This window comes from Gymnoscopelus braueri (assembly GCF_963280865.1).
Source record: "Gymnoscopelus braueri genome assembly, chromosome: 13".
In the NCBI taxonomy this organism is placed as follows: domain Eukaryota; kingdom Metazoa; phylum Chordata; class Actinopteri; order Myctophiformes; family Myctophidae; genus Gymnoscopelus; species Gymnoscopelus braueri.
Window position 1 is genome coordinate 26236079 of NC_137615.1, and position 11203 is coordinate 26247281.

General features: G+C 41.2%; 1 protein-coding gene across 1 annotated transcript in view; it reads right to left on the reverse strand.

Moving 5' to 3' along the window:
* The window catches only part of grin2ba (glutamate receptor, ionotropic, N-methyl D-aspartate 2B-a), a gene marked incomplete at its 3' end in the record, with an annotated part of 120608 nt that overhangs the window by 62139 nt on the left and 47266 nt on the right, over positions 1 to 11203 (reverse strand). Inside the window, exons 2-3 of the mRNA XM_080446547.1 lie at positions 7133 to 7276; positions 6151 to 6421 (exon numbers count right to left, since the gene is read on the reverse strand). Coding sequence (XP_080302673.1) covers positions 6151 to 6421; positions 7133 to 7276 — 415 coding nt within the window. The remainder of the gene's footprint in view (positions 1 to 6150; positions 6422 to 7132; positions 7277 to 11203) is intronic.

Consider the following 11203-nt stretch of genomic DNA (forward strand, 5'->3'; position numbering starts at 1 on the left):
CACAAACAACAACTATGCCCATAGTGTCTTGCAACCACACACACATACACTCGCATACATGCATGTGCACGTGCACGCGCACACACACACACACACACACACGCACACGCACACGCACGCACACACACTTAATGTATACGCACACATAAGCACACATATTCCAACCATCAAAGGCCTGGTAGACAGGTCTTAAGTCTGCATTTTTTTAAAAGGACAGTTTCTGCAGATCTCAGGTCATAAGGTAATTTGTTCCAAAAGTTAGGTCCATAGTGACCAAGTGCACCCTCACCAGAACTATTTATTTATTTGGGAGCTAGACCATTAAGAGCCTTATAAATAATAAGAAGTATTTTTAAATCAATTCTGTATCGTATGGGAAGTAAATGAAGTGATCTGAGCACCGGAGTCCTGGTCCTGGAAAGCACTCTGGCTGCAGCATTTTGGAAGAGCTGGAACCTTCCAACAGGCTTTTTAGGTACAGTAGTCCAGCAAAGAGGGCATTACAGTAATCTAACCTCTTGGAGACAAATGCATGGACCCATTTTTCAACGTCAGATTAAGATGTTTTTAAATGATGAAAATATGTATTTATTTGTTTTTCAAAGGGATCTAAATCCATGACAAGACACAGATTTGTGACCTGCTCAATGGGTTTTAGAGACAAGTAGGACTGGATCTCCTGCCTCTGACCCTTAGCACCTAATACAAGGATCTCAGTCTTCTCCTTATTTCGTTGTAGAAAGCTTTATTACTTCCAATGGTTGATGTCATCAATGCAGTTAAAAAGAGAATTTACAGGACTGAGATTGTCAGGGGAAAAGGGGGTGCACAACTGTGTGTGGTCAGCATAGAAATGATAGGATACATTCTGTCTCTGTATGATCGTACCAAGTGGAAGGATATATACGTAGATTGAAAAGTACAGGACCCAGAACTGATCCTTGTGGACGTACCGCACAGAAGACGCTAATATTTTTTAATTATCGAGGGACACAGAGAAAGTCTAGTTGACAACATGAAGTCTGAATGTAACAGTCTATTAATGTCAGGATCGACAGCGTCAAGGGCTGCACTCTGGTACAGTATAACATCACTAAAATGGAGGGTCTGTTTGCATCTTTGTTCAAGTGCTATGCAGATTGGTACACGTCATACAGATTGTGCAGAGTGATAGGTACAGTAGCTATAAAATTGTTTATAGACAATTCTTTCAAGTGTCTAAGACTGAAAATCTGCCTATAGTTGTTCATCATTGACAGATCAAGATTGCTCTTCTTGAGTAAGGGAGTGATAATTGCACACTTGAGAGAAGTGGGCAAAACACCAGACTGTAAAGAGCTATTACATAATAATGTTCAGTAAATCAGGTGAAAAGCTGTGAGAGACACACTTGAACAGTTTAATGGGTATGGGTTCAAAAGAGCACAAGTGGAAGGCTTAAGCTGCTATATTACTTCCTTAGTTCACTCGGGCCAATAGATGAGCAGGGGCCACTAGAGAAGTTACACATTGTTCCAATGGTGGTAGGTTGATCTGGGGGAGAGAGACCGGATCTGTTGACGTGAGAGGTTATTAGCTCTAATGTGATAAATCTCTTCTTGGAAGAAAGCAGAAAAGTCCTTATACTATACAGTACGTCTGAGGTGAGAAGCTCAGCAGCAATTGATTTGGAAGGATTCAGCCGTTTGTCTTTTGGAGAACAGAAATTGGGGATCATTGTGATTACCACATATCATTTGAAAGATATAGGACTGATGTGATAATTTAATTTCTTTGTTATTATTAACTATTAAGTGTGCTTTTACAGTTTTCATATTCAGTCTGCAGCTTGTTTTTTTCTCCATTTATGCTCAGCCTTCTGACAGGTTCTTTATAAAAATTCCTTACGCTTTCTCCATTTCTCCAAGGAGCTTCAGGCGTTCTGGTTATCTTTCTAGTTTTAGTGGGAGCAATGTTGTCAATTATCTGCCTCAGGACACCGTTAAAATTGTTCACCCTGGCTTCACAAGATGTCATGGTGGGTAACGTAACCTCTGTGTAATTAGATACAAAAATATCTGCTGTCTCTGCATGTATAAAACGTTTATTTATGGTTGGAACGGCATTGACATTTCTAGGGAACCAGGTCAAAAATACACAGAAATGGTCAGAGATTGCAAGGTCCAGAATATTGTACTTAATGTAGTAGTTACTGTAAAATGAAGGCATTCAGAGATAACCAGGTGGAGTGTGTGGCCCTGTTTATGGGTGGGGTCTGTAATACAGCATGCTGTGAGAAGTCGAATTACAAATTGATAAACTGTTTATATTCTCAATTGGTGGAGTTGTCAATATGAATATTGAAGTCGCTGGAGATGACCAGCAGTCTATTTCAGTGGAGATTTTTGCTAGCAGCTCACTAAATTAATCATGGAAACTGCGTGTTAATCTTGGAGGATGATACACTCTGAGTTGTAATGTCAGAGATACAGATTCAACAACCATTGCCTGATTGCCAATACCTGTAGTTCTGAAAATACTAAAAGAAACAGTCTTACATTTTAAGCAATCAGCATAGATATTAGGTAGTCTCACGTTGCCAGACGATCAGAGAGATCTCCACCTACCAATATTTCTGGTGACATCTAAATTAAATGCTGGCAAAAACTGTGTGGAAACTATTTGGAGATTTAAAAAATAACTGCATTGCAGAACCAATACAAAGACCTGCAGTGGAAGAGATCCTTCATATTGGGATGTTGATATATTTAGTTTTCAAAGCAGTGGACGTGTTTGTATGCATTTTCACCACTGTTCTAGGCAATGCATTGAATTTAGATTATTTTTGTATTTAGATTATCTGCCTACGCGAGACTAACAGGGCAGCAACCTCCTGCCCTTCCTCAAAATGAAAATTAGCAGATGATGTTTCAATCAGCTCTTTTTTTGGTAAATCCAGTATGAAGAGTTCTCTTGACCCTAGCTGTATGCATAGTGCATTAGGATTACAGTATTTTTAGCGGTGCCAGCCGCTCTACATTTGACCGTGTGTGTTTGTTCGTCCGTATGAGCACGGCATTACAGCTGCAGCTGATTGCAACACATAGACGCAACCAATTACACTTAATGTTAATTAAACACAAACAGGAGACACATGCGCCACTTAAAGACATGCATACTCATAAAGGGGCCCTACACAGTCAGCACACTCATCTAATAAAGTAGTACCGTCTAAATACCAGCACACACATATCACACAGACTAGTACAGTCTGAATACCAGCTCCCACACACCAAATAAAGTAGTACAGTCTGAATACCAGCTCCCACACATCAAATAGAGTAGTAGCGTCTAAATACCAGAGCCCACACATAAAATGGAGTAGTACCGTCTGAATACCAGCGCCCAGACATCAAATAGAGTAGTGCCGTCTGAATACCAGTACACACTCAACAGAGTATTACCGTCTGAATACCAGCGTACACTCATCAGAGTAGGCACCGCTTACTCACAATGGGTAGGATTTTTTCTAGACCCTTTTTACAGCAGCCTTTTCTGACAGGTTAACACAGCTGAAGGTAATGACATCAGTGGGCGTGTTTCATTTAGATCACACCTACTGTAGAGAAATGCTACTAGAAATGCACCGCCAGCAAAAAACTATGTTTTCTATTATACGGCGTGCGCTCTTTTTTCGCCCTAACTTTTCAGCGCAAGTCGCAGAGTAGCACTATTCATCAATATCACACTTGACCCAGGCAGCCAATCAAACCAAGCAAGAGGTGGACAGGGTGACCTGACCAAAGTTGTCCTGAATACCAAATCCTGACATTACAATGATACAAATAAACATCATCATGCAAATCAGGTAACAACACCTGAAAATAAGGGAGTTTACATACAGTATATGTTTAGTGCTAGTGTGAATTATGACATTCCATCGCATACAGAGAATGTGGTGAATCTCATGAAAAGTGGAGAAATGCATGTTTTCTTCCAAAACTTTCAAAAGGATTTGATATTATATAACAAGAGCTGACCCCGAGTCACAGCAATTAATTATTGGATGAGTACCCCACACACAGAGCACGACAAATTTGACTGCCGTGAAGGTGAATCCCTCCACGCAATTGTAGTGAGTGGCTGTACAGTATATGGAATATACTTTTGGCACCTTTGGGTGCGTGGACTGAAGTGCAATCACACACATACTGTACAAATCACATCATACAACACAACGTAATTTTCACATACATAAAGGTGTATGTTTTTTTTTTTTTTTTTTTTTAATTTGGGATTTAGAAAACATTTTTAGAATCGGCTTCAGGTCTTAATGGGTTAATGAATGAATATTGAATTGAGTTTTGACTTCAACGTGTTTCATTGTTCATTGATACTTAATGTAATTACTGGAGGGTGGAGGCCGTGTTCAAATGACCACCGCCTTCTCACCACTCTTTTACTGTACTCGATACGTGTCATTTGTCATTCATGTCTATTGTCCAGTCCAATGAGTACCATGCATATATTGACACATAATGTCCACCACCTGGTAATATAAATCAAAAGTAGTTTACTCTTCTTTGTCCAGTAGAAGTATTGTATTCCCACAAGTCTAATGTGAAACTCAACTTAGGAGAGTCTCATGTGCACATTAATACAGTTACTCTGCCAATTCCACTTTATAATCATGCAGCCAATATATTAGCCGGTCAACATTATCTCCCTGGCACTGTAAATCAACTGCTGACATATCGCATGATTTACATAACTGACAAGATAATACATCACACTTTATAGCCTGGAACGCTAATTTGGTGGAGACACACACACACACACATGCACACGCACACGCACACGCACACGCACACGCACACGCACACGCACACGCACAGTATATCGTATGCACATAAACGCATGCACAAAGGCAAATACATATTAATTAGATTTTACACACCAAATATTTTCTTGCACAAATTAAGGTGAGAATGAGTGACACACACACACTACACACACACACACACACACACACACACACACACACACACACACACACACACACACACACACACACACACACACACACACACACACACACACACACACACACACACACACACACACACACACACACACACACACACAGGCACCCAGATGCATGTACTGTATACACATTCCTGACTCCCATTTAGAGTAAATCATCAGCGGATGCCAATAAGAGATCGGAGGTAAAAAAGTTTGAGTTACGGTGTGTAAACGCCACAACGATCTCCAGTTCCTTCTGGAAGCTATTTCCCAGAAACCGCTGAGGTCTAATCTCTCCCCTACACCGTAAATCAACAAGCCAAACACCAACAAATTATCAGACTTATATGTCCGGCATAAATCCACAATGAGCTCTCTGGTTTACTCTACAATGGTGGCTAAAATACACTACTGCACTGCTAGTTTTGTATTTGTATTTTTTATATAGGTTATTTTTGTTTGGTGGGTTGTGAACCTAATACACCCCACCTTGACTCCTGAACACTGGGTTTGAACTTAAATGTACAGACCCTTGGATATTAGACCGACTTCCCTTCTTCTGTCTGCGTGGGATAGTGGTTGACATGGGGCTCACTGGGGAGAGCATGGCAGTCACACTGCCGCAGGAGCAAAGCTTTTGATTGCCACTGGGTATGCAGCTGTAAACATGCAATATTACATGAACCAATGGTTCTGTAATGTGCCTCAGACAAAAGCATCAAGCAAATGAAACAATTGTATGTATGTTGTGTAATACGGACATTAAATGTCCGGATATTTGCTTAATGTGCAATTTAGCCAAACACAAACCTCCAATGTCTACCAAATTGCAGTCTAGAATTCTATACACATACATATACTAGATGTTTTCATAGGACCCCTAAATGTAAATGGGGCCTGATTCTGTCTCTGATCATTATTTATTTATTTGCTTATTTACTGACAGTTTGATGACAAACAAATGACAGTTTTTTCGTGTTTGCTCTGTTATCTTATTAAGGCAGACAGAGATAGGAACAACACAGGAAGAGATGCTCTGGCTACATCCAGGAGTGCACTGGACAGTGAACAGAGCTTTCACGACTACGCACTACAGTATCGCTAGGCATCTGCTTCGTGATTTCCATTCCAAGTGTCCTACTGTACCTGTGGGGAACTCTGTTGGCACCACGTCAGCGCCTCCGGCCACCAGCGAGGGCACGACCCAGGTATAGCCGTAGCCGGTGATCCCAACGGAGTGGGCCACCTGGAAGATGGTGTTGGCCTCCTCTTTGGTGCAGTAGAGCAGCATGACAGGACTCTGGAGTTTCTTCAGCTGGTTCTGGATCTTGGAGTCTCCGTCGTCCGCCGACATGTCCAACAGCAACACCTCCTCCAGTTCCCAGCCCACAAAGCTGTTCTCTATGGTGCTGCGGATCTGGACAAGAGACAGAAAGAGCATGGTGGATATCGTCTTGAGCACAGGCGCTAATGTGGTTTAGTAAATGAATGGTTACCGGTATATGCTGCAGTGGTTTTACTGTAGCGTCGCTCCTGTTGGTGAATAGATTAACCACTCCAACTAAAGGAGCTGGCCTTGCACCGAAAATATGCTGTCGCTTAAGATGCTGTTTCCGCCAGCAAAGAAAAATCTTCAAGCGAAACGCTCATAAGTAGACTTGCATAATTTTACTCTTTTATAGACACATTTGCATAAGGCAGGGTGACAGCGCAGAACTATTTCGGAATTTCACTCTGTCATTTATAGCCCCACACCAACTTTCATCATGCACTGTACTGCATAACGATTAAGTTGTTGGAATCAACTGTTGTGGGAGGGTTGTAGAACAGAGGGTATAACTGCTGTACATCTGATGCCAATATACAGTAGGATGATGTGTCAGTTCAGACTCTTAACGTGGGAATTTGCGCAAATGCTTAAGTACAAAATATGGGCGTAACAAGCTTAGTGAATGAGGCCCATTGTGTTCACTCCTTTGACCTACAACAACCGTGTGTATAGGATATACATCTAAAAGGATAATAATAATAATAATAATAATAATAATAGTGCTAATGTTTTTGTTCCGTTTCCAACAGCGTGTACAGTACATGTGGTGTTCAAGTGCTATGTACTGTATGTGGTTACCTTGGTGACAAAGTCCTGGTAACCAGGATAGTAGGTGGTGACAATGGAGAAGATGTACCAATCATATTCCTCCATGATGTTCAGCATGACCGACGCCTGCTGCTGGATGGATGGACCGAACTGGAAAAACATGGAGTTGTCATCCTGAACGGGGACAGAGAGAGAGAGAGAGAGAGAGAGAGAGAGAGAGAGAGAGAGAGAGAGAGAGAGAGAGAGAGAGAGAGAGAGAGAGAGAGAGAGAGAGAGAGAGAGAGTGGAGGGAAAGGGACATAATGTTAATGGTTATGTAACAAGATTGGCCCTGAACTTTAATTTAGTTTCTGTTAAAACATAGTGGAGCAAGGGTAAAGCATACAGTATGAGTGGCTCATTTAGTTTCTATAAGTCCTCACACGGGAGAGAGTGGGAGTGGGGTAAAGAGGGAGAAAGACAAAGAGAGACAGAGACAGAGAGGAGAGAGTGAGGGGCTTACAGTGCTTGTTCAGTAATGACAGCGGTCCCGACTTTCATTAGAATCCTTTATAAGTCTACTGAAGTGCTTGTACACAGGGGTGATTAATCTGGGATCTTCATTGGTTGACATTATTATGCTTAATTTATATTCAGTCGTACTACGATGCCGCATGGTACAAATAACGACGAAGCATAAATCAGGCATTAGAACCAACAGTATAATGAAAGTGCAAGAGTTTGCACCATAATATATATTATACGGAAAATACAAAACTGTTACCAAAATCTCATTATGGTTATTACCCAGTAATAACCATCTCAGATACAACCAGTATCTGAGATGCTTATCGTCTCAGATACAACCAGTGGTGGAGAAAGTACTCAACTCCAGTACTTGAGTCAAAGTATAGATACTCCTGGTCAAATATTGCTCTCAACCACAAGTGAAAGTGAAATTTGTACTTGAGTTAAAGTACTGAGGCAGGCGGGAGTGGCTCAAGGGTAGAGTGGCCGGATGGGAACCGTTAGTGTCTCAAGTGTCCTTGAGCAAGACCCCCTAATTGCTCCCGATGAGCAGTTTGGTGCCTTGTATGGTTTCCTCCGCCATCGGTGTATGAATGTGTGTGTGAATGGGTGAATGTAATGCACAATGTGTGCTTTGGATAAATGCACCATTTACCATTTACTATTTTACTGAAGTACTTGCTTTGAAACATTCTTAAGTATTCAAAAGTACACGCAATGCCTTTTGAGCTTGTAGATTGGCAAATTTCACTATATATTTGAAATATGGCTTAAGTGGTTAATTCATAATGCACTTTTCCCCTTCGTAGAAATGTAGTGGAGTCAAAAGTACAATATTTGTCTTTGAAATGTAGTGTAGTGAAATTCATACTGTAAGTATCCAAAAATACAAATACTCAAGTAAAATACAGAAACCCAACTTTTTTCATTTCCACCTTCCCTTGGGAAATACCAAATCTATAGCTGATGGCTGCCTGTACATCAAGATCAAATCAAGTTCTTATTTATTTATAGAGATTGTTTCATACAACAAAGCCAAAAACCAACCAGGCGAATCTGGAAAAAGAGGGCAGAGGACTCCACCATGTCAGAACTATACCACACAGCTCATCTCTCTGTCTCAGAAACACACACACACACACACACACACACACACACACACACACACACACACACACACACACACACACACACACACACACACACACACACACACACACACACACACACACACACACACACACACACACACACAACACCACACACACACACAACCACACACACACAACCACACACACACACACACACAACACACACACACACACAGTATTACGGTTTGAGGTAGACTCTCCCATCAACATCCCGCACAACCGATAAATAAGCCTGAGACTCGATAGCCGCAGTTGAAATGGAATATTGAGCTGGACAGCAGTCGAGGGGGAGGAGGTGAGAAATGCTAGTCTAGACAACACCCTGCACCTCTACAACGTGAGATAGTTAGGCCAGTGTGTGTGTGTGTGTGTGTGTGTGTGTGTGTGTGTGTGTGTGTGTGTGTGTGTGTGTGTGTGTGTGTGTGTGTGTGTGTGTGTGTGAGAGAGAGGGAGAGAGAGAGAGAGAGGGGCTAGAATCATGCATAGCTGTCATCGCCATGCAGGCTGGGTGTTGAAATTTTCCCTGGCTTCCCAGGACTGTCTGTGCCTCTCGCAACATCAAAGCTTTAACCCCCCCCACCCACCCAGGGGAAGCACCTGGGTCCATCCGCTACCTTATGTCCACATTAATGACAACAGGAATATACCACTGACTGGCACATTGAGAGGAGTTTAAGTTTAAGTCGCTTACGTTTCTTTCCTTCTTCTACTTTTCCATGACAATGATAAATAGTGACTGTGTCATGTTGGTGGAGTTGAAAACGAACCATTGTACCACACGTCATGGCAACTTAGCCTGCATTTAACACACTGAATTCAACACCCAAGGTGCATTTTGTCTGTCAGACGTCTTTCATGAAATAATGATGCATGCTGTAATATATGTGATTGGTCTCCTGACCTGAGGAGTTTGTTCAATAAAACATCACTCTGCACGTTGCCACTTTAGCCATTTAGCTCATGCTCAGTCCCCATGTGCCTTAAGCCTGATTTATACTTAATACGTGGCCCTCACACCTACGTGGCTCCGCCGATCCGACTGATATGTCTGAGTCTTAGTGTTTGGGGCTTTGTAAGAGTTGTACCCATTGTACCCGTCTGTCTGTTCCCCTTTTGTGCCAATATATGGAGATCTCTGTTTCTGTCTGTCTACCTGTCCCTTTTATGCCCATATATGGAGATCCCTGATGTCATCACTATGTCCATATATTGGAATGCCCCCCATGGGCATATTGATTGGATCGGCGGTTCTGGACAACTGGATATCCGAGTTTGAAGTCGGTCGGTCCCATATATGCACATGACCATAACATGGCATATATTATATATATATTTGAGCATAGCGGTTCGGATCTTTGGCTCTGGACAACCGGATCTCTATCTGTCAGTCCTTGTCCCTTTTAAGCCCATATAATTGAGATTGCTGATGTCATCAGTATATGCCCATATATGGACATGGCCCCTTTTGTGCCCAAATATGGAGATGACTGATTTGTTTGCGGCTGATGCTATGACGACATATTGAGGTTACACAACACACTCCATATTTGTGAGCTTGCAGATCTGCTATTTTCGACGCGCGACACCAGCATTCAACAAAGTATAAATTAAACATGACAGTATGAGAGCAGGTAGAAACTGTAGGGCAAAAGTGGATTGCTGACAGACATTTTAAGAGAACAAACAGGTGTTAAATATTTATACTGCTGTAGGGATTGAGCCTGTGACTTCTTGGCGACTGGGGAATCTCACTAGTCATTGCACGTTGCTGTGCTACAATGACTCTCAAATGCTAATTTGTACCTCATTGCCACTGAAGTATGTACTCTCTGAATTACTCTCAGCTTTAAAACTCATCAAGTATAAACGTAAAATCGTCAGTGGTGGAAGAAGTACTCAGATATTTTACTTAAGTAAAAGTAGCAATACCACAATATAAAATTACTAATTACAAGTAAAAGGCCTGTGTTGAAAATGTTACTTGAGTAAAAGTACAAAAGTATTAGCATCAAAATATACTTAAAGTACCAAAAGTAAAAGTTTTTTTTTTTTTGGAAAATAGCAGATCTACAAGCTCACAACGGGTCGCGATGCGACGCGTTGTGAGCTTATAGATCGTCTATTTTCAAATAACCTAGGTATAAAAATATGGCTAAAGTGGTTAATGTATGTTTTATAATGTAATAATTTATATCTGCAAAGTAACTAGTAACTAAAGTTTTTAAATAATTGTAGTAGAGTAAAAGTACAATATTTGCCTCTGAGATGTAGTGGACTAAAAGTAAAAGTACTGAACATTGGAAATACTCCAGTAATTAGCAAAAGTACCTCAAAATTGTACTTAAGTACAGAACTTGAGTAAATGTACTTATTTACTTGACACCACTGAAAATCGTCAATGTCAATTTAACTCTGAGAGTGGACAAATGTTACCGAATGGACC